Genomic DNA, 23,750 nt, shown 5'->3' with positions numbered 1-23,750 from the left:
CCCTATTTTGAGACACAGGAGTTATAAATACTCCTACCTACCTATATTTATAGTCATAACACTGAATGTGCCATCTTTTTCTCTGGGCTTCCAGCATAGACCCTGAGATGGTGTATCGTAGGCTGTGTTGTTGCACTTCACGTTTGGGAAGCCTATATGTTTCACGTGTCTTTTTTCTTCTTCTTTTTCTTCACTGTGGACAAAGACACCATAAATTTAAAATAACATGACATAATTCTGGTTTTTGTTTCTGTTGTGTACTTTTTTTTTTTTATGCACTTATTACTAAATACTTCTCTGCTCAAATGTATGGTCTGCGGTAAAAGGAAAACACTACAGGGGTTGTCAAGCAATGCTCAATTTTCTCTGACAAACTGACTTCCAGTAGTAGCATTTTAAAATATAAACTGTAACGTTTAAATATAAACTGCAACGTTTAAATATGAACTGCAACGTTTAAATATGAACGGTAACGTTTAAATATGAACGGTAACGTTTAAATATAAACGGTAACGTTTAAATAGAAACTGCAACGTTTAAATATGAACGGCAACGTTTAAATAGAAACGGTAACGTTTAAATAGAAACTGCAACGTTTAAATATGAACGGCAACGTTTAAATATGAACGGTAACGTTTAAATATGAACTGCAATGTTTAAACATGAACGGAAACGTTTAAATATGAACGGCAACGTTTAAATATAAACGGTAACGTTTAAATATAAACGGCAATGTTTAAATATAAACGGTAACGTTTAAATATGAACTGCAACGTTTAAATATGAACGGAAATGTTTAAATATAAACGGTAACGTTTAAATAGAAACTGCAACGTTTAAATATGAACGGCAATGTTTAAATATAAACGGTAACGTTTAAATAGAAACCGCAATGTTTAAATATGAACGGCAATGTTTAAATATAAACGGTAACGTTTAAATAGAAATTGCAACGTTTAAATATGAATGGCAACGTTTAAATATGAACAGTAACGTTTAAATATGAACTGCAATGTTTAAATATGAACGGAAACGTTTAAATATGAACGGCAACGTTTAAATATAAACGTTAACGTTTAAATATAAACGGCAACGTTTAAATAGAAACTGCAACGTTTAAATATGAACGGCAATGTTTAAATATGAACGGAAACGTTTAAATATGAACGGCAATGTTTAAATATAAACGGTAACGTTTAAATAGAAACTGCAACGTTTAAATATGAACGGCAATGTTTAAATATAAACGGTAACGTTTAAATAGAAACTGCAACGTTTAAATATGAACGGCAACGTTTAAATATGAACGGTAACGTTTAAATATGAACTGCAATGTTTAAATATGAACGGACACGTTTAAATATGAACGGCAACGTTTAAATATGAACGGTAACGTTTAAATATGAACGGCAACGTTTAAATATGAACGGTAACGTTTAAATATGAACGGCAACGTTTAAATATGAACGGCAACGTTTAAATATGAACGGTAACGTTTAAATATGAACTGCAATGTTTAAATATGAACTGCAATGTTTAAACATGAACGGAAACGTTTAAATATGAACGGCAACGTTTAAATATAAACGGTAACGTTTAAATATAAACGGCAACGTTTAAATATAAACGGTAACGTTTAAATATGAACTGCAACGTTTAAATATGAACGGCAATGTTTAAATATGAACGGCAACGTTTAAATATAAACGTTAACGTTTAAATATAAACGGCAACGTTTAATTAGAAACTGCAACGTTTAAATATGAACGGCAACGTTTAAATAGAAACTGCAACGTTTAAATATGAATGGTAACGTTTAAATATGAACGGCAATGTTTAAATATGAACGGAAACGTTTAAATATGAACTGCAACGTTTAAATATGAACGGTAATGTTTAAATATAAACTGCAAGTTTAAATATGAACGGTAACGTTTAAATATGAACTGCAACATTTAAATATGAACGGCAACGTTTAAATATGAACGGTAACGTTTAAATATGAACTGCAATGTTTAAATATGAACTGCAATGTTTAAACATGAACGGAAACGTTTAAATATGAACGGCAACGTTTAAATATAAACGGTAACGTTTAAATATAAACGGCAACGTTTAAATATAAACGGTAACGTTTAAATAGAAACTGCAACGTTTAAATATGAACGGCAATGTTTAAATATAAACGGTAACGTTTAAATAGAAACTGCAACGTTTAAATATGAACGGCAATGTTTAAATATAAACGGTAACGTTTAAATAGAAACTGCAATGTTTAAATATGAACGGCAATGTTTAAATATAAACGGTAACGTTTAAATAGAAACTGCAACGTTTAAATATGAATGGCAACGTTTAAATATGAACAATAACGTTTAAATATGAACTGCAATGTTTAAATATGAACGGAAACGTTTAAATATGAACGGCAATGTTTAAATATGAACGGTAACGTTTAAATATGAACTGCAACGTTTAAATATGAACGGTAACGTTTAAATATGAACGGCAACGTTTAAATATGAACGGTAACGTTTAAATATGAACTGCAATGTTTAAATATGAACGGAAACGTTTAAATATGAACGGCAACGTTTAAATATAAACGGTAACGTTTAAATATAAACGGCAACGTTTAAATAGAAACTGCAATGTTTAAATATGAACGGTAACGTTTAAATATGAACGGCAACGTTTAAATATAAACGGTAACGTTTAAATATAAACGGCAACGTTTAAATAGAAACTGCAATGTTTAAATATGAACGGTAACGTTTAAATATGAACGGCAATGTTTAAATATGAACGGCAACGTTTAAATATAAACGGCAACGTTTAAATATAAACGGTAACGTTTAAATATAAACGGTAACGTTTAAATATGAACGGCAATGTTTAAATATGAACGGAAACGTTTAAATATGAACGGCAATGTTTAAATATAAACGGTAACGTTTAAATAGAAACTGCAACATTTAAATATGAACGGCAATGTTTAAATATAAACGGTTACGTTTAAATAGAAACTGCAACGTTTAAATATGAACTGCAATGTTTAAATATGAACGGAAACGTTTAAATATGAACGGTAACGTTTAAATATGAACTGCAATGTTTAAATATGAACGGCAACGTTTAAATATGAACGGAAACGTTTAAATATGAACGGCAATGTTTAAATATAAACGGTAACGTTTAAATAGAAACTGCAACGTATAAACGGTAACGTTTAAATATGAACGGCAATGTTTAAATATGAACGGAAACGTTTAAATATGAACGGCAACGTTTAGAATCAGAAATCAGAATCAGAAAAGCTTTATTGCCAAGTACGTTTTTGGACATACAAGGAATTTGTTGTGGCGTAGTCGGTGCAATACAGTACAAATTAAACAGTATAAACATATCTACAATATAATATAAATATATGTGCACAGTTTTAAGTGAGTGAGAGTAAATATAGAGCAGTATAAGATGCAAGAGCAATACAACAGTGTAGGTGATCATTGGGCAAGTATGGCAGTGCAAGTAAAGCAGGAGTCCAAGCTGAGCGTTAATGTAACGCATAGAGTTACAGCTTACAGGTGTCCTGTCAGCAAAAAAGGGGGGGTGTGGGGGAAAGGGAGAGTGTCAGGGTGGTTTTCAGGCTTTGTTTACCAGGCTGGTGGCAGATGGGAAAAAACTGTTCTTGTGGCGTGAGGTTTTGGTCCAGATGGACCGTAGCCTCCTGCCAGAGGGGAGAGTCTCAAAGAGTCTGTAACCGGGGTGGGAGGGATCAGCCAGAATCTTCCCTGCCCGCTTCAGGGTCCTGGAGGTGTACAGTTCCTGGAGCGACAGTAGACTGCAGCCAATCACCTTCTCAGCAGACCGAATGACACGCTGCAGCCTGCCCTTATCCTTGGCTGTAGCAGCGGCGTACCAGATGGTGATGGAGGAGGTGAGGATGGACTCAATGATGGCTGTGTAGAAGTGCACCATCATAGTCTTTGGCAGGTTGAATTTCTTAAGCTGCCGCAGGAAGAACATCCTCTGCTGGGCTTTCTTGATGAGGGAGCTGATGTTTGGCTCCCACTTGAGATCCTGGGAGATGATGGTTCCCAGGAAGCGGAAAGATTCCACAGTGTCAATTGTGGAGTCACAGAGGGTGATGGGGGCAGGTGGGGCTGGGTTCTGCCTGAAGTCCACAACCATCTCCACTGTCTTTAGAGCGTTGAGCTCAAGGTTGTTCTGGCTGCACCAGTCCAACAGATGGTCCACCTCCCATCTGTACGCGGACTCGTCACCATCAGAGATGAGTCCGCGAGTTTAAATATAAACGGCAACGTTTAAATATAAACGGTAACGTTTAAATATAAACTGTAACGTTTAAATAGAAACTGCAACGTTTAAATATGAACGGCAATGTTTAAATATGAACGGTAACGTTTAAATATGAACTGCAACGTTTAAATATAAACGGCAACGTTTAAATATAAACGGTAACGTTTAAATATAAACTGTAACGTTTAAATAGAAACTGCAACGTTTAAATATGAACGGCAACGTTTAAATATGAACGGTAACGTTTAAATATGAACTGCAACATTTAAATATGAATGGTAACGTTTAAATATGAACGGCAACGTTTAAATATAAACGGCAACGTTTAAATATAAACGGTAACGTTTAAATATAGACTGTAACGTTTAAATAGAAACTGCAACGTTTAAATATGAACGGCAACGTTTAAATATGAACGGTAATGTTTAAATATGATCTGCAACGTTTAAATATGAACGGTAACGTTTAAATATGAACTGCAACGTTTAAATATGAATGGTAACGTTTAAATATGAACGGCAACGTTTAAATATAAACGGCAACGTTTAAATATAAACGGCAACGTTTAAATATGAACGGCAACGTTTAAATATGCCAATGGCTCCCAACCTTTTTTGACTTGTGCCCCCCTTCAGGTACTTTGCTATGCCACGGGTCCTCCGACAGCCAAACCAGGTCAGAATCTTTTGTTCTGTGGTGACTGGACTTTAGCTGCGTGTGAGGGGCAAGGCGTGAAACACTTGGGGTAATTGTGTACTTCTACCTTCGCCATATGTAGCAGGAGTAGGAGAGTTAGCCCTGCTGCTGCTCACAGGAGAGGAAGTGCCTTCTCTGTCTGCTGTGATTAGACACTTGAGATTGCTTGTCATTGATAATCTTTTGATAGATCATCAGAGTGGAAACAGTTGTTACTTTTCTCTCTCTTCTGGTAGCGCAGCGTCGTGCAGGTGAACAGCAATGACACCCCTGCTCTAGTCTTTCCCACCTGTAGTTGTTTTATTGTGCCTTTTTTGCTCTTTTGGTTGATTAAAGCTTGGTGTATTTTGTACCTCGGGCCTAATAAAGCATCACACATCCAAGAATTGTCTCTACTAACTGATGATATTTACCTGTCATCTTGGAAATAAAATATTAAATGTTTCCACGTACCCCACTTGCGTACCACTAGGGGTATGAGTACCCCCAGTTGGGAATCATTGTTATAGGCTCTCTTTCCTTCCGAATTCTTTCCTGCCAAAATGTTTCTGTGATGTGAACAAATTCAGGAACCCCTTTTATTTATTTTAGTCAAATCTCAGTGTTATACATTCAATGTTTTATAGATGGTAAATATGGCTAGTACCAGAAAACCAGATCTCTCGTCACTGGGCATTCAGACCGACACCACACTGAGCGTATTGGATAGAAATATGCAGAAATTTGTTTTGTGAAAGCTGCTGTATGGCACGTTGAAACTTCACACATTTGCTAAAATACTTAGCTATAGATGCAACAGTCAACAAGTAATACATTTCTCATCACAGTGTGTGTTATGGAGCAATATTTCATGTGCTCCACAAATATACAAGTACAGCTCTTAATATAAGAATAACGTAATAAAGCTAAGTATTTTCTGAAAGTTAAAATCATATATAGATTTATTAGACATGGATGGAATTAATCTCAAGCATTTTATTTCTTGTTTTGACGATTATTGCTTAAAGATAATGAAAACCCTAAGTGCCTCTGCTCTTCCTGCTGCTCTGTTCTCTCCATATCATCCCACATCACATAATGTGAAAAAAGGATTTACAGCTTTCCAGTATATTGTGCAAAAGAAGCTGTTCTTGTATGATTTCTGCACACTTTCACTTCCCCATTATACTGTGCACGGTACATTCAGCTCTGCTATTAGAACCAAAAACAAAGTAACAATGGAGGATGTGTGCACTTAAGCAAGCATACACAGCACAAATTGCTCAGGAACTCCAAGAACATGACGAAGAATATTTAGGCAAGTATAGAAATATTACATTGTGTTTATGAGGTCGAATTTCTACATTTTCTAAGCTAAGGGATGCATGAAAAGCAGCTCCTTAGAGGTGATGCAAAATTCTCTTTGGTTTCCACCAAAGGAAGACCTATATTATATCCAGAATAAATATTTTCTTATTTTACTGTAGATTTGTGGAGATAGACCTGGGTGACAACACCCACATTTCTGGCATCTGAAGTATATTTTTCTGTCATAATTCCACCATGTCCATCTATATTTCTTTAATATTTAAGTAAAAGTGGCCTGTAGAAATTTATTCACAACCTTCACAATAGTAAATGGAAAAGCTTTTATTGGCATTACAGCAATTAAATCTTTCTTATAATTGCTGACAAGCCTTTTAGATGTTTCTGGTATTTTTGACGAATCTTCATTAACAAAGAGCACAAATTCTTTTGAGGGCCTCCTTCCCATCACCCTAATCTTTAGCTCATTTCAGACATTCTCGATCTCATTCAAATCCAAACTCTGGGTGGAATGCTTCTAAATTAGTATTTTACTTTCATTCAGGAGAAACTTGTTGATCAAATGAAACTATTGCATTGATCCTAAACTTGCCAGGGATATTAATGTTTTGGGGTTAGGGTTAGATAAGGTGTGCTTTTGTCCTAAACCTAACCATTAAGCTTTGGAGGTGTACCATTCAGAGATTTGGTGGCTGATAATAAGTCATTAGCCCATGCTGATATCTCTTCATAAATTAATTTATTATAACTATACAGGCATAATATAGATATTATAACTACTGTCTCCTTTCTAGAAGTTTCTTACACATTTTGTGTTTTATCTGATTTCATTTTAAATAACTGACAAAGCTTCAAACACTAAATTTATTATTAAACTGGGCATTTTGCAGCAGCAGGTGCAAACTTCTCCGCGGGCTCCAGAGCGAGAAGACCTATGATACTTGGTGAAGCTGAGCAAAGTCTCAGCACCTGAACTACCAAGCAGATATGTGGGATTTAATCACTGCACACATCCTACCTTCACTCAGAAACCAGCGGCTCTATGGCGAACATTTCAGAACTGAAAATGTTCTTTGCATATATGTGTTGCAATGCGCTACATTGTAAAAAGCCAAAGCTCATCTCCTTGTTCGGTTTTTTCATCTAAAGAGAGACTGGATTTAGCAGAATAGTCAGTGGGCGGTCAGTCTAAAAGGTCACTCCTGTGTGTGGGCTCTACTACTCGTTATTAAGGCCGTGCCTAGTCTTGTGCTTTCAGACATACAATACCTGTACGTCTGGGCGATCATCATAACAGGCATTTGTCTGGAAAGGCTGACTAATGCATCTGAGCATTGTTTCTATGTCAGTAATCTGAAGAGACAATTGACTTCACTGAAGACACCTTTAAAGTCCATCTTAACTCTTCATTTACAAATGAGTATGAGAGTTTCTAGTGATTTCTGTTTGTTTTGAGCAATTATATATATATATATATATATATATATATATATATATCTCGTTGGCTTGCTGTCTGGAAGTTTTGGAAGTTCTTATTATTCTGATTTGATGGTTGATTACATTGATGGTTGTGATTTGGCTTTTCATCAAAACGTCACATGCAATAATGAATCATGGGTAATATACTTTGGCAAAGTCCGCTCAGATGCGCGCTTTGCCAAAGTGTGGATTGAGGGCACAAAGGTAGCAGGGCGAAAGACCACTATGGAGAATTGGGCCCCTTACGCACTCAAACCCATCAATGATAATGCGCAATTAAAGAACACGGGGTGGAAGTGCGAGTATTGGGACAGGGCCTATGATTAATGCTCTCCTGCTTGGCAGAAATCGTTGTTTCAATGAGCTACAAAGCCCACAGTTTATAGTTGTTACGTGACAAAAAAACGTTGAGTACGAACACTTTTAGAAGGTATTTTAATGACTCTTAAATGATTGTGTCATTAAATAAAAACTAAACTGAGAGTTAAAAATCTTTTTGTCTTACTCTAATTAAACTATAGTTCATTATCCAAACAACTATGTTGTTTAGATAATGAACTTCAGGTACATGTAAAAGTAATGCTCCTGGGGGAGACCAGGAGGAATCCTTTCAAAGTGAAGACAGGATGATGTTCGCATTTTCCCACAGTTGTCACTTGTTTTGTTCAGTTGCTCATAACATGCATATATTTTATTCCTGGTGAGTATTTGAGGGCTTAGCCATAAATTGAATTTGTAAATAACCCATGTTAACTTAACATTTTTAATTACACATCTTTATGGATTTATGTTTCACATTACCACCACTTTAGAACATGCCATTGAGACTGGTAATGTTGTACAATCAGTGCTAATAGAGAGCCATCCTGTAAACACACCACAGCAGGCTGAAACAGGCCACAACAGCCTTTGGGGAAGCTAGGTTTGCTGTGTGTGTTTAGTCTGACTGTCTGTGTTACTCTTAGGTCATGTCTGAATCAGCCACATCCTGTCTAACTAAACTCTGAGGCTGGTTTCGTCTCTGTCATATGATGCCCTTTTACGTAACATATGCTCATTTTACAGACAGCCTGTCCTTAATGCGACTGCAGAAAATAAATTATTTTCAAATGAACATCCCTTGTACATTAATTTACTAAACTATGCTGTTTTCTGTTGCTGTTTAGACAAATGTTGCTGCTGTTCTGAAGTGTTCATGTTTTTATGACTATAGCACAACCTTTTTCCAACTTTGGTATCTTACTTTTTAGTTTTCTGTGTTATGTCCGTACAGATGATATTTTCATAATTATCAAGCTTATTTGCTCTGGCTTTACACACAAACTCAGTGCAAAGGTTTACTTTGAAAGCTTTCTACCCTTAGGCTATAACTGCACCAATGCAAATGCACCGATCATAGTTTTATGGTCCGATCTCTGGTTTATGTAAAGCTTTATCCTCCCGATGTGTATTTCTCTTTAAGAGCTATGGTACAGAAATATATATTCTAGCCTTCCAACAGCAGTCATTAACTATTTATTTTAGTAAGAGGAAAACATCACATTGTGTGACAGAGCGTGTTTTATTTATAAAAGCTGGTGTAATTATGTAGACTTTGAATCACAGTTGTCAGATGTGTTAGGAACGTGTGAGGAAACAGTGCCGATGCTCACATTTCCTTTTAATCATTTATGCTGTAATAAAATACATGAAGGCCTCTTTCACCAAGGGATTGTTGTCTGCAAGCGGGAGATTGCTTTAGTTTAGTATCTGAGAAAGTTAATTCTCTCCATAAATCACATAGAAAGCTTCAACTAATAATATCAAGGCTGCATGTTTCCATTTAAGGTACACCCAGCAGCAACTTTATCAGGCACCTTATTAGAACTTCCTGAAGTCTTTGTGGCATAGATTCAACAATGTGTCAAGCATTCCTCAGAGATTTTGGTCCAGACGGACATGATGACATCACACAGCTTTGTTGCGTTATCCTGTTATAGATGTAGCCATCAGAAGATGTGTTTAACGTAATCATAAAGCAGTGACCGTAACCAGCAACAAAACTCAGCTGGGCTGCGAGTTTAAACAATGCACGTTTGGCACTAAGGGGTCCAAAGTGTATCAAGAAAATACCTCCATAATAACACTACCACCTCCAACCTAAAGCACTAATACAAGTCAGAATGGAGCCATGCTTTCATATTGTTTATATGAGGTTCTGACCCAACCATCTGAATGTTGAAGCTGAAATCGAGACTCATATGACCAGTCAGCATTTATCCAGTCTGTTATCGTCCGATTTTGGTGAGCCTGTGTGAGGTTTCCTTTTCTTAGCTGACAGGAGAGGCACCGGATGTTTTTTGAAGGTCATCGCAGTCAAGATTCAACAGGTTGTTAGCTCAGAGATGGTATGTGGCGTACCTTGGTTGTAACCAGTTATTTGAGCTACTGTACCCTTTAATCATCTTCTCACTCTCCTCTGACCTCTGACATCAACAAGACATTTATGTCCACACATTTGCTGCTCGCTGGATATTTTCTCTTTAAACGAGAGATGACTTGTGTATGAAATCCCACCAGATCAGCAGTCCCTGAAATACTCACTTCAAAGTAGCAACTGAACAGGTGTACCTCATAAAGTCTATATAGCAGTGTTTTGCAGACGAGTTGTTATATTTTGTGTTGCTGAAACAGCATGGTTAGGTGAATTCAACAATGTAGCAGTAATAGTTGATGGCGGTGCTCTGGCATGAGTCCAAATGAATCCTGGCGAGGGCTTTTTTTTTTTTTCTTAAAAAGGAGGTACCAAGGTGCCTCACAAACATGTTTAACACATTCTATTTACACATATTGGGTTGTAGATTATGCTTTATTCTTTCAGTTCTTTTTGTAGGCCAAAAAACAAAACGGACAACAATAGTCTTGATTTATAATCTATGATGGTTCACAGAGTGGCATTTAAACATTATTTTAAACCTGTGACTGTTTTCAGATTTGAACAAAATAGACTTGGTTACAAGCAGTGAGTTGATTTTAAACATTTCTGTTATATCAGATGCTGTAGGAGATGGCTGAAGGATCCATCATCTGACTGACGCACACACAGTGTGTCATGCATAGCATTTTGTGGAAAATGAGTCAGTTGTCAAAAAATAAGTAGAGAAATATATGGAAATTGTTTTTAGTATTTTCTAGGTCTGGAAAAATATTTTAAGAAATTCAAGTCAATTATGCAAAACTGTCCTTTCCTTCAACTGTATTTTCTCCACTAAATGTTTTCCTTGTTCATTTAGTAAAATTCAGCATTATCACCTTTTCCATATTTGACCCACCTTGCTCTCTCACTCTTCCTTAAGCATCCCAAGGTGTTCCCTGGCCTGAAGGGATAGATAATCCCTCCAGCAAGCTCTTGGTGTGTCAAGGTCTCCAAGTTAAAGGAGGTATGCCTAAAAGAAAAACAGGCATACCAGGGAGGTGCAGAAGAAGCCTACTGGTCAGATTGCGGAAACACCTCAGCTGACTTCTTACAATGCAGAGCAGTCATAAACTAATTCTCCTGATCATAGGTGAAGGTTGAAATTCAATTCAATTCAAAGATACTTTATTGATCCCCGAGGGGAAATTAGAATTCCAGTACAATCCATCCAAACATACATCATAACACAAGACAAGGGGGAGACGGGTCACCGAGGCTTTGTAAATGTAGATGGGCTGATGAATCTTGAACATCACCCTTCCACTGACCTCAGTTCTTACTATAGCAGAGCAGAGTTAGATACTTGTTACATCAGACAAGGCCCCTGGCGTCGTCTACAGATTTTCTTTTTTAAACTGTTTTTAAAGCATAAGGAGAATTGACCATTGCTGTTTGTGCATAAAGGTGATAAATACTCCTAAAACTGTAACTTTTGTCTGGGAATACTGGAATGTTAAAATGGAAAGGTTGTATCAGTGATAATTTCTATATTTTCTAAGTCTAACTCTGTTCTTCCTTTTCCCTTTCCAGCCCTCCAGTGTTACTGTGACCGCTGCAGCACCAACTCCAGCTGCACCACAGATGGTGTCTGCTTTGTGGCTATCAAGAAGTTGGGTAACCAGCAGATCTCAGAGCAGCGCCAGTGCATACATGACAGCGAACTGATCCCACGAGACCGGCCCTTCGTCTGTGCCCCGTCTTCTAGAGCTGACACAGACATTTTTCCTGTGTGCTGTGTTTCTGATTACTGCAACAAAGAGCCAGATGTCAAAGTCTTCTGTAGGTATCCACACCCACACCCGAGTTTTTTTGATGTAACATTGTAGCTTCGGACATTTTCCCCCTGCTCATGGTGGAGGATAGAGGATTCCGGAAGAAGATTTTCACTTTCAGTCCCAGATACGTCCTTTCTTGTAGATGGTACTTTGTGGAGATGCTGGAGAAAAATATGAATAAATTAAAGCCAAGAAAATAAATTTTAAGAGATCATACCATTGTACTCACGACAGGTTCTTGGAAAAATTTTGCTAGAGAAGCATCTTTGGGAGTATACTGTCACTTTCTGGGGAACAATTGGGAAATATTGCCCCATAGCTTAATGACAAAAACACTTGATGAAGGGCCCACAGCTGCAAATATTGCTGACTGGCTGCAAGAAGGTATTGCCAAATTTGAAACACCAACAAACAAAAAAACCAGCTTTTGAGCAAAAGAGTGGATCAAATGTTGTTACAGCAGTCAGGATATTGTCAGAGTAGCACAAATGGGCATTGGTGCGATGTGCTGGTCATACTCTAAACTTGTGCATAGGGTTATGAACAACCACCAGGTGTGTGACTGCATGTTGATGTATTGTTGAACATTTAAAAAACAGTGAACAGGCATCTATAAAGCTTACAGAAAAACAGGAGCCAATGGGCACACCATAGTACATCCTTGTCTGGGAAGTCTGTACTCATTGGAATAGTACTTATCATATGCTTCCTAGGCTTCTGGAATAAAGATGGCTTTTTACTGCTACACTTTCTGACCCAACAGTTTGTCAGAAAGGAAAGCATCACTAGCTTGAGTCTGAACAGAGGTTATAGAGGAACTGAGCCAGGCCATTGGACCTTTTGAAGGGGTTGCAGTGTTCCCTAGATGACGGCAGTATGTCACTCTCCCCAAAAGTAATCGAGGCTAATGAAAGTGGGAACACAAGTGCAACTCAAGTTGTCTAAAAGAAGTCCTACAGAAGTCTAAATCTCGCATCTTATTTATGCCTCTTCCAGCACTGCATTGCTCCACTCCACTCTACCTCACTCTACTCAGCTGTGCTGTGCATGTCGTTATTTTTCCGAGACACCATCGAGTATTGCAGTCTCCTATGATGCACAGAAACACCTGCAGCTAATCGTTGCACCAGGGGTTAGACTTGCTGCTTCTTTGTCAGGATTCTATGCCTTGCCCGTGGTGTAGCGACCACGCCCATATCCAATCGGTGAACAGCAATCTGTACACGTCACATTTCGGCCCTGCCCAGTCCCAATGGGACCAGCTACCGAGCAGGTTCCAAAGAATTCCAGTACAGGCCTAGAAAGCCAGTAACGGAAACATGTTGAGTGTAGTGCAGCCAGCCAAAGTAGAGCCAATGGAGAAAGGGGCTTTAGTACGTTTGATCAGGTAACCAAAACAGGAGAATATTTCAGCAAGATTGTTGGATGTATTATAAGTCATCCCAAGCTGTGCAATATATGCAACGAAAGCAGCATTTGGGTATCTGTCAGATACTATGTATGCGTACTTGTACTCGTATTCATAAGAGTTCCAATACCAGTGCTACAGTGAGCAACAGTAACAAAGGATAACAAAGCCCATTCTAAAATGGCCAAACTCTAACATTCAGTAGTTTAATCTAACCTCCCCAACAACCTCACACCATTCCAAACCCTTTGTGAAGAGCCTTGAGACGACATGTGTTGTGAATTGGCGCTATATAAATAATACTGAATTGAATTGAATAAAATTGAGACAAGACAAATAAAGGTAAAAAAAAAAAAAAAAAGGAATGAACCATTAAAATGCAGCGCAATGGTCTTTCTTCACATAAAAAGTGGATGGTAGGGAAATAGTGATGTTATTGTTATTATGTGCAGTAGCATTAACAGAGGTGCTTACTAGGGTTGCATGTTATTACGAAAACATGTAGTATGTGATAGTTTTGGTTATAAATATAAAATTGCGATAAATTAACAAATCACTATCATCAAGTGATAATATCCTTCTGCCTTGGGTTCATAGCGAACATAGACCTACTACTGGTTAAAAAAATATAATTCATTATGTGGTGCAATTATGATTATTTGATTATGGATAATTATTACAACATATTATAAATAAATTATAATTCATATCTTATAATTGCTAACCAAAATCATCCAGAATGAATAGATGTCAGAAGATGTCTTATCAATTAGAATTATTTAATTGTCATTAATAACTACTAATTATTAACCAAAATCACCCCAAATATTTGTATAGTCAAGCTTGTTGTGGAGTTGAGATTGTATAACCACTAGTAACTGTTAATAATTATAATTAACAACTGGAGTTGATAATTAATAATTATTAGCCAAAATCACACTAAATGTAACTGTATTTCAAACCATTAAACCAAAAGAGTGATATGAGCACTAACATTACTAACAGCAAATCACTTTCATGTAAACAGAAATGCCTTCTCTTTATATATGTGAAAATGTATTATACAAGATAGTTTCCTCATATAATCAAAACTGGGTAGGTCCTACAAACCTTCACCTTACTAGGACATTCACTAACAACTGAAAGGATAGAATAGTAATCAAGAATTAAAGTTGCAAGCAGTGTTGGTGCTCCTCGCAGCTTAACACCACTCTGGCTTGTGTCGCGACCGCCATCATCAAGCCCCCGGCAAGCCTGCTGCTGGATTCAACTGAAATATGGCATCAAAACACACCAAGAAGTCAGATGTTGAGGCTTGGCCATGCCCACATGCTTTGATGCAGTAATAGCCTAATTACACTGAGCTGTTTCTACATTGACAACAATCATTCTATCCAGTTTGGAGCAAATCGTATCATATATGTGTAATTTACAGCCAACTGTAGGCAAACGACTAAGTTTAGGGGGCGCTACAGAGCCGTTTGGTCACACCCATTTTAACTTCCATTAAAAAGCTAAAATTTCATGCAAGGGACAATTTTGGCTAAAGTCAGTGAGTCTTGCTATCAGTAGCAAGACTTGAATTGTCTTGCTACTGAAATGTGCTCTATAAATAAACTTGCCTTATCTTCAGAAACAATAGGCCTTCAGTGGTTCAATTTATAACGAATACAGGAATTGGTCACACGATTCTGGGCAAAGATGGGAATAATCAAAGCATTGGATCAATCTGGAATGTGAAAAGTAATGATGGATCACTCTGGGCATATGTCAATGTAGATGAGTGTTTGGACTTGGAGCTGTCGGCTGACAAAAGGGGAAACTAGGCTAACTTAGTAGCTGTTTAGTGCACAAGCAGCCTAGCTCCTAGCTGCTACCAGCTAGTGGCTAACTGGTTTGAACAAAAGCAATAAAACCCACACGGGAAACCGGCGGGGGGAAGAGCAATTAAACAGTGTTGAGACAAAGAAAATAATCAGATCCAGGCTCAGATCATGGGGTTATTCAAAATAACTTCAGTAGTCTAACTTTAATTGCGGCTGACAGATCACCTTTCAATTCAAACACAGATGATTTCTAACCTACTTTATCCTGTCCATAATATGTAATGTCTAAAATGTAACAAAAGAAACAAATTTACTTGAGTGACATCTTATCCCGATCAGGAATGAGGTTAAGAGTATTCATGCGGCTCAGAATGTGGTAATCCTTCCCTTCTTCGGGAAAAATTCTGATGAATTGCTGTTGGTCGACTAATAAGAAAAAAAAAAACGAGGTAGGGTTGTTTCCTCAGAAAATCGTTGGATTTTGCACACCTGGTTTGCAAATAGATGTAATTCAGGTCATAAATCTGAAAACATAGGAAATCTGCCGGCTACCCATCCAGCTAAATTTCTAGCTTTGCCTAGCTCTTCGTTGAAGGGTTGTTGAGAAAGGTAAAGTTAACTTGTCCTGCGACATGTAGCTGAATCCAATTGGGAAGATGTACTTTAATTTCGCTACGTGGATGCAAAATGCTCTGAGACTCGGCCTTCAAGGGGTGTTTATGAATGTTAAAATGTATCAACAACTTGTTGCATTAAAACTGCAATTATGCTGTGTAATGTACTCAGTAATGTACTCAATTTGAAAAAAAATGTGATGTCGTTGCATCCCTAATGTTTGCTTGTGAATTAATAAATGCTGTTCTTAGTTTAAAGCTTTGTAAGCGTGTCTGTGCAGTCTGCCCGTCTGTTTTCTCTCTGGAATGCAGTCGTCAGGCAACACGAATATCTGTCGTCTTAAGGTGTCTTAAGCCCATTTCAGACATGCATCCCTTTCCCTTTTACCTGTATTTTGAGCTGCTGTGCTGCCTGAATGAACAGCCTGGTTGAAAGGGTCCGTCCACGTAATTTTACTCCGTGACCGGCTGATAATATGGAACAACTGGTCAGTTGCTTTTCAGAGTTCAAGTTATAAGTTCCCATTTAAATGTTCTTTTAGGAGCTCTCTGAACTGAAATGACATATGTCTGTATTGGATGAGAAACAATTGTAAAGGTATATTTGAAACATCTATAAAAATAAAAAAGATTCAATCTGCCACATACAAAGTTGAGTATCCACAACCAGATTGGAGTGTTGGTTAAAAAAGGAACTTTCATGGTTTAAATTGATGTCAAATGTAGTTTATTTATAAGTTACACACAGAACTTTCAAGATAAATTCTGACCACCAAAATATGCGGTAGTGTAGTGTTGGTTATGAAACTTAAACGTGCATGTCACTGTCTAGCTACCGGGAACTAGGACCTGCTTCTCACTGTTTTATCCAAATTTTATAAGAAAGTTTTTGCTTAAACTTCACCAACTTTATTACTTTTATTGCTTCAGCGAATAAAGTGCTTTTTTTTACACATGCAGACTCAACTTAAATAAACTGAACTTAAAGTGCAACAAGATACTGACATCATACCAAGTTACAGCAACTTATCTGACATCAGGCACAGTTTGGCATTGATTAGGAGAAGAGGGTCAAATAGGGACCTTCCTGAGTAAAACATGGGACTTCTCAAGGGTTTGGTACTGCTTTGGTGATGTCAGCATAAGTGAGATGGTTTTGTTTCTTTGGCCACGTCTCTTAGCCATGCACGGAAAGAAATGATTTGGATAACTTTAGACCCCCCCATGCCTTAAGAACATATTTACAAAGTTTCAATCTGATTGGTTTAAAATGTTATGGAGGAGTTTGATCAAATGCAAGTAACAAAGAGAGGTTAAGGTTGCAACTTTAATCCAGGAAAGCGGACCTCTGGTTTGTTGTTGTTTGGGTTACTAGAGAGTTTTGGTAGAGCTTGGGTAGATCTATCAGCGACCACATTTCATACCTCTACGTTAAAACAAAGTCAAGGGGGAGGTTTAATGAAGCTAGCGAAGAGAAAGTATTTTAAGCGTTTAGTTCTCAGGATCTGCCCAGGATTTTAAGTTAGAATGAAGCAGCAGCTCTTCAGTGGCAGCGGTTAGTTTTGTTGTCTGGTAACAATACCCAATTGTTCTTGTTGTTCTTTTAAGTCTCTTTTAAAGTTGTCCTCCTTGATAAACTGTATTAGTACTATCAAACAGTGGCTCTGCTACAGCTACTTGCATGTCAACTCTGATAAGAATGAAACCCTAATTATTGCCCCTGAGAATCAAATCAAGCAATATCTTGGTGTATCGACCTCTTCTTTCCAACCAAACCTCAGAAACCTTAGTGTTATTTTTAATTCTGCTGTGTCATTTGAGTGCCGTTCTCATAGATTAATCAGAAGGTTTTTGCAGCCAACTGATGAAATCTGGTGTCAAAAGCTGAATTAGAGAAGATTATTTAGGATTATTTCATGTCATCTTGATTATTGTAAACAGCCTTTTTATTGTGTGTTGAATAAGAAATATATTGACTGTCTCCAGTTAGTCCAGAATACTGCTGCAAGGCCTGTAATCAAACACGCAAAAGAGATTGCTGCAGTTTGAATCCCTTTACATTGGCTACTGGTGCATTTTAGAATTGATTTTAAAGTTTTAGTCGTCACTATTACCTCTGCGGTAACGCCCCTGTATATATTTCTGACCTCACACCTCTTGTTGCAGCCTGAGATCTTCCAGTCAGGGCTGTCAATGGTTCCATGAACACATTGTAAGACCAGAGAAGATAAATCCTTTAGGGTCCTTGCTCCCAGAAAGTGGAAGGCGTTGGCTTCATCTTTGCACTGTCTAGATTCTGTAGGTTTTTTTTTTTTTATGTATTTATTTATTTTTAAGAATCACTGGTTTATACAGACTGGTTTTTAACTAGTTTTATGCTATAAGAAATTTCATGTATGCTGTTATTTTTTCGTTTATGGTTTTATCATCAGTGTTTTTTATTGCTTGTATTAATTATAAAGCACTTAGTGGTTTTTGCAAGGTGCTGTATAAATAAAGTTGACTTATTTACACATGTCAGGCTTGAAAGATTAAAGATCTGTAGATTAATCTATTATATTATATTAATTATATAGTTAAAAATCATTTTAATTTATTTTCAGAGATCAACGGCTATGAAATACATGACATAGCATGTTGTCCTAATCGCAGCTCTCCGTTTTTCTTTTATTTCCTGGAGTCAGGATCGGTGCATGTTATTTAAATCCACTTTCAATATATATTTTCACACAGCTGGGAGTGGCAATCCATAGTCTTTTAAGCATAACCGCTGTGAAACAGTCTGAGAAAAATGTTGTATTACTCTCTGATTTCAGTGTTTAATCTCATCCACATTGTTGTGTTGGCCAGAGATCTGTGTCCCTAGACTGCAGCAGCTCTCCTGGCGGATGAAGAGCCGCTCAGCGTCTAGGATCATAATCTATGTAAACAACCTGGCATACACTATAGTTTAAATTGACAGTAATGCCACACCAGAAACCAGATCTCCCAAGAGCATTGGAGAGGGACTGTGTCTCTTGACCCAACCACCAATCGCCATGCCACTCTTCATCAATCAGTGGTCTGGAAGCTCCGATTGATCTTGACTATTTATGCTGGCAGGCTGATTTTAGAGCCCGATATAACTAATAATTTAGATAACATGGATAGATGTTTTTATATATGCTTTCTTTGTGTCCTGTAGCAAAAGAAGAAAAGCCCCAATCTTTAGGTCCTGTGGCCCTTGCAGCTGTGATTGCTTGCCCAGTGTGTGTGCTCTGTCTACTGCTGGTTTTGGCATTCTACATTTGCCACTACCAAAGAGGTCTTGGCGCCGGAGGGGCAGGGGCCCTCCACCACCGTGTGCCAAATGAGGAGGACCCAACCATGGACCACCCCTTTATCACTGTTGGAACAACCCTTAAAGACCTCATCTATGACATGACCACCTCAGGCTCTGGATCAGGTATTGTTCAGTTTTCTTACCATTATTTTTTGTTTTATTGAATAGTTAAAAATGTCAGAGAATTTGCACTAAAATCTAAAGCTGGAGGGAAATCCTTTTGTTAATGTTTATTAGTTTTACATGTTATCTCTTATGTTTGTTGAATAACCTATTTGGAGGCCTTCAAATTTGGACAAAAACTGTGCAGTTCTTGAAACGGGAAGTAAAATTTTCATATCTTTAAGGGTTTCAGAAATGGGAGTGTCTAAATGGCCCCCAGCTTCTGTCTGCTTTCATATGCAGATGTAAAATTTGGTCCCCATGTTTACAAAACCTTTCTCTTTACAGACTAAGAAATCAGAGCACCGCTGTTGGGCAACTGTGCTTGGTTTGTATCTGTTAGCTGTCATCTGCAATTATAATCAGCAATTCATTTTTAACAAAACTACTAATAAAGTTAGATTATTACATGTTTCTGTCAGACAAGGAATTAAGACCCTCCCTGAATCTGGAATCATTAGCCAAACAACATTCGGTCTGCCAGGTATTGTCCTGTTAATCCCAGCCTAACGCAGCTGCATGATAGGACAGTATGTGAAAGAGGAGATCCGAGCACTGCTGTTCAAAATAGCAGCAACCGTACCCTACGCCGAATAAGTACAAACAACATTTCTCATATATATATGTGAGAACTTATTACCAAAATACTTTAACCTTACTGTAAAAATATCTGGTGCTGTATCACATTCAGCACTAAGATCTAACAGGACAAGTACAGACTAAAATCTGTAATTAATCTGAGTAATCTGAGGCCATGGGAGCATCGTTAGTGACATTTACCAGTGCTGTTTTAGTGCTAAGATAAGCTCTGAAACCTCACTGAAACTCATCAAACAGATCATTGCTGTGTAACTGTTTTCTTCAGAATTTTAGATGAGAAAAGATTGGATTTAGGCCTGTAAATTATTAGGTTATTTTGATCGAGAGCAGATTCCTTAAATTAAGGTTTAAATAACTGGAAGATGGCTGCATGCATGAGTGCTGCGGCTTGTAGTTGCTCTCCATGTGTGATAGTGTTTGTATGCCTGGAGCCTTGTTATAGTTGTGTTTACAGTCAACAAGAGCTGATTAACTATGGACTACAGTGGAACGTGGCTAAATCTGAGGCTTTTCAGTGGACTCACAACGTTCCTGCTGATGTTGCACAATCGCTGGATTGTTGTCGGCTCCACCATGCAACACAGACAGAGGAAACATCATGCTGTTCAAAACGTATCTGAAACATTATCCATTAAGGTGAAAGTTATATTAATTAACTACATTACTGTCATTTAAATGCAACATACACATGTGGACAAAATTGTTGGTACTCCTCGGTAAATGAAAGAAAACCCACAATGGTCACAGAAATAACTTGAATCTGACAAAGGTGATTAATAATGAATAAAAATTCTATGAAAATGAACAAATGAAAGTCGGACATTGCTTTCCAAACATGCTTCAACAAAATTATTTAAAAAAATAAACTCATGAAACAGGCCTGGACAAAAATGATGGGACCCCTGAAAATAGTGTGACCAAAGGGACATGTTAAATCAAGGTGTGTCCATTAATTAGCATCACAGGTGTCTACATTCCTGTAATCAGTCAGTGGGTCTATATCTATGGCTACAGGAAGTCACTGTGCTGTTAGGTGACATGGTGTGTACCACACTCAACATGGACCAGAGGAAGCGAAGGAAAGAGTTGTCTCAGGAGATTAGAAAGAAAATTATAGACAAGCAGGTTAAGGTCAAGGTTATAAGACCATCTCCAAGCAGCTACATGTTCCTGTGACTACAGTTGCACATATTATTCAGAAATTTAAGAGCCATGGGACTGTAGCCAACCTTCCTGGACATGGCCACAGGAGGAACATTGATGACAAAACCAATAGATGGATAATACGAACTGTAACAAAAGAGCCCAGAAAAACTTCTAAAGAGGTTAAAGGTGAACTTCAAGCTCAAGGAACATCAGTGTCAGATCGCACCATCCGACGTTGTTTGAGGCAAAGTGGACTTAATGGGAGACGATCAAGGAGACCATTGTTGAAACCAAATCATAAAAACGTCAGACTGGAATTTGCCAAACTACATGTTGATAAGCCACAAAGCTTCTGGGAGAATGTCCTATGGACAGATGAGACAAAAATTTAACTTTTTGGCAAGACTCATCAGCTCTATGTTCGCAGATGGAGAAATGAAGCATATGAAGAGAAGAACACTGTTCCTACTGTGAAACATGGAGGAGGCTCTGTTATGTTCTGGGGCTGCTTTGCTGCATCTGGCACAGGGTGTCTTGAATCTGTTCAGGTTTAATGAAATCTCAAGACTATCAAGGGATTCTAGAGAGAAATGTGCTGCCCAGTGTCATTATCCCATGATCTGCCCAGTGGTCTCAGTCGCAGATCATGGGATAATGACCCAAAACACAAAGCTAAAAACATCAAAGAATGGTTAATAGGAAAACATTAGACTATTCTGAAGTTGCCTTCTATGACCCCTGACCTAAATCCTATTGAGCATCTTTGGAAGGAGCTGAAACATGCTGTCTGGAAGAGGCTCCCTTCAAACCTGAGACAACTGGAGCAGTTTGCTCATGAGGAGTGGGCCAAAATACCTGCTGAGAGGTCCAGAAGTCTCATTGAGAGTTCAGGAATTGTCTGATTGCAGCGATTGCCTCAAAAGGTTGTGCAACAAAATATTAAGTTAAGGGTACCATCATTTTTGTCCAGGCCTGTTTCAAGAGTTTATTTTTTTAAATAATTCTGTTGAAGCATGTTTGAAAAGCAATGTCTGACTTTCAATTGTTCATTTTCATAGAATTTTTATTCATTATTACCTTTGTCAGATTCAAGTTATTTCTGTGACCGTTGTGGGCTCTTCTTTCATTAACTGAGGGGTACTAACAATTTTGTCCACGTGTGTATGCCTGTTCCTTGGAGGCCGAAGAAAGCATTTGCGAGAGGTACATTGGTTGACCTGGCTGGAGCAAGACGGACCGGAATGGAACAGAAAATCAGAGTTGTTCCGTAATTTGGCGGAGAAGGACAGAGAGCGGGTCCGTCGACGGTGACATTCGGAGATGTCACGGAGAATGTGGAACCGTTCTCATTAATTAACATAACAACGGAGTTGCTCCGTCGGTCGGAACAGAGCAGAAACTGAGGATGTGGAATTATTTCGCCTCCCTTTACGAACAACTGTAGCAGCTTCGCAGGCAGGAAGGAGCCGATGGTGTTGGTTTTTCATAATAAAGTAAATTTTAAGGTTTCATGATATTTCAATTTTAAACTCTGATTATGGTTAGTATAAGCGCGTAAATAAAAATTAACATGACAACCAGGAGCAGGATTTAGAAGTCTAAACAAGACTTAGCAGTATTTTCCAAAGAGAAGGTGAGCCTTATGGATATTTTATGTCTGATAGAATCCTGTAAAATCATGCACCTGGCCAGCCTCTTTCTAACCTCTTTGTAATTTGGTGACAGCAATTTGAAAATGAGAGCACATGTTTGTTCAATGAAGCCCTATATTTTTTTAATATAAAATGGCTGGCACTGCATGTTGCAGCAATCATAGCCAGTCATAGCGCCCCAAGCACAAATACTGCTTTTAAAAAGTATACTCAGTTTGAAATGGACTTCTTCAGCACAGCAGTTAAATAAAAACGTAACTAAACTGCACACATTAACGGCATGAAATTATATTTTCCAATTTATTGACATTTATTGATGCCTTAATGGAACAAACAATAATCCCAACAATACAGCCAGTTTTTGAAGTTTTCAAACAGCATTTATTGGAATTTAATGTTGGCAGGAAAAGAGATTGCGCATGATAAACAATACGATAAATGGCCAGCCCTGGTGCTGGGGCTTGCTGATGATTCATTATGTGGGGTTAAAAGCTCCTGGCTACTGTTACCCCTCTTAATGATGAATATGTCTGGAATCATGCTTACCTTTTGAAAATAAGAAGTACAAAATAACATGTCATATTGCAGTAATAATACTGTATGATAAGACCTGTAAAGGATCAAATGATTTTTACATAATGAATATCCCAATCTGATCCTGAGTAGCATCTTACGGTCCTGTTTAAGGCATTTAAAAAAAAATGATTGGTATCTGATTTCCTGACTAAACTCAACCTCCTATACCTGTCTGTGTACTTTCTGATTTTGTCAGAGAAGCCTATCACAGCCTAGTTTTATATGCAGACCTCACAAAACTGTACAAAAGTGAACATGGTTTGTACGGATTCTTGACATCCTTGAACATTTTAGCAAGGTGTTTTCAAGGTCTGGAAAGTGCTTGATATTCTAATTTCACAGTTTTGTAATAAAGAGCGCTCTAAAATCTTGATTAAAACATTGTTTCGATATTTCTATGTTAAAAGCACAAAA

General features: G+C 37.7%; 1 protein-coding gene across 3 annotated transcripts in view; it reads left to right on the top strand.

The window, feature by feature from the left end:
• Nucleotides 1-23,750, top strand: part of tgfbr1b (transforming growth factor, beta receptor 1 b) — a 65,370-nt gene that overhangs the window by 17,590 nt on the left and 24,030 nt on the right. For all 3 annotated transcript variants that reach the window (XM_047349913.1, XM_047349912.1, XM_047349914.1), the window contains 2 exons: nt 11,786-12,034; nt 19,063-19,323. In XM_047349913.1, coding sequence (XP_047205869.1) covers nt 11,786-12,034; nt 19,063-19,323 — 510 coding nt within the window. The remainder of the gene's footprint in view (nt 1-11,785; nt 12,035-19,062; nt 19,324-23,750) is intronic.

Source organism: Girardinichthys multiradiatus, chromosome 21, assembly GCF_021462225.1.
Source record: "Girardinichthys multiradiatus isolate DD_20200921_A chromosome 21, DD_fGirMul_XY1, whole genome shotgun sequence".
Taxonomy (NCBI): domain Eukaryota; kingdom Metazoa; phylum Chordata; class Actinopteri; order Cyprinodontiformes; family Goodeidae; genus Girardinichthys; species Girardinichthys multiradiatus.
The sequence above is the reverse complement of the archived record's forward strand: the minus strand, read 5'-3'. Positions and strand labels throughout refer to the sequence as shown.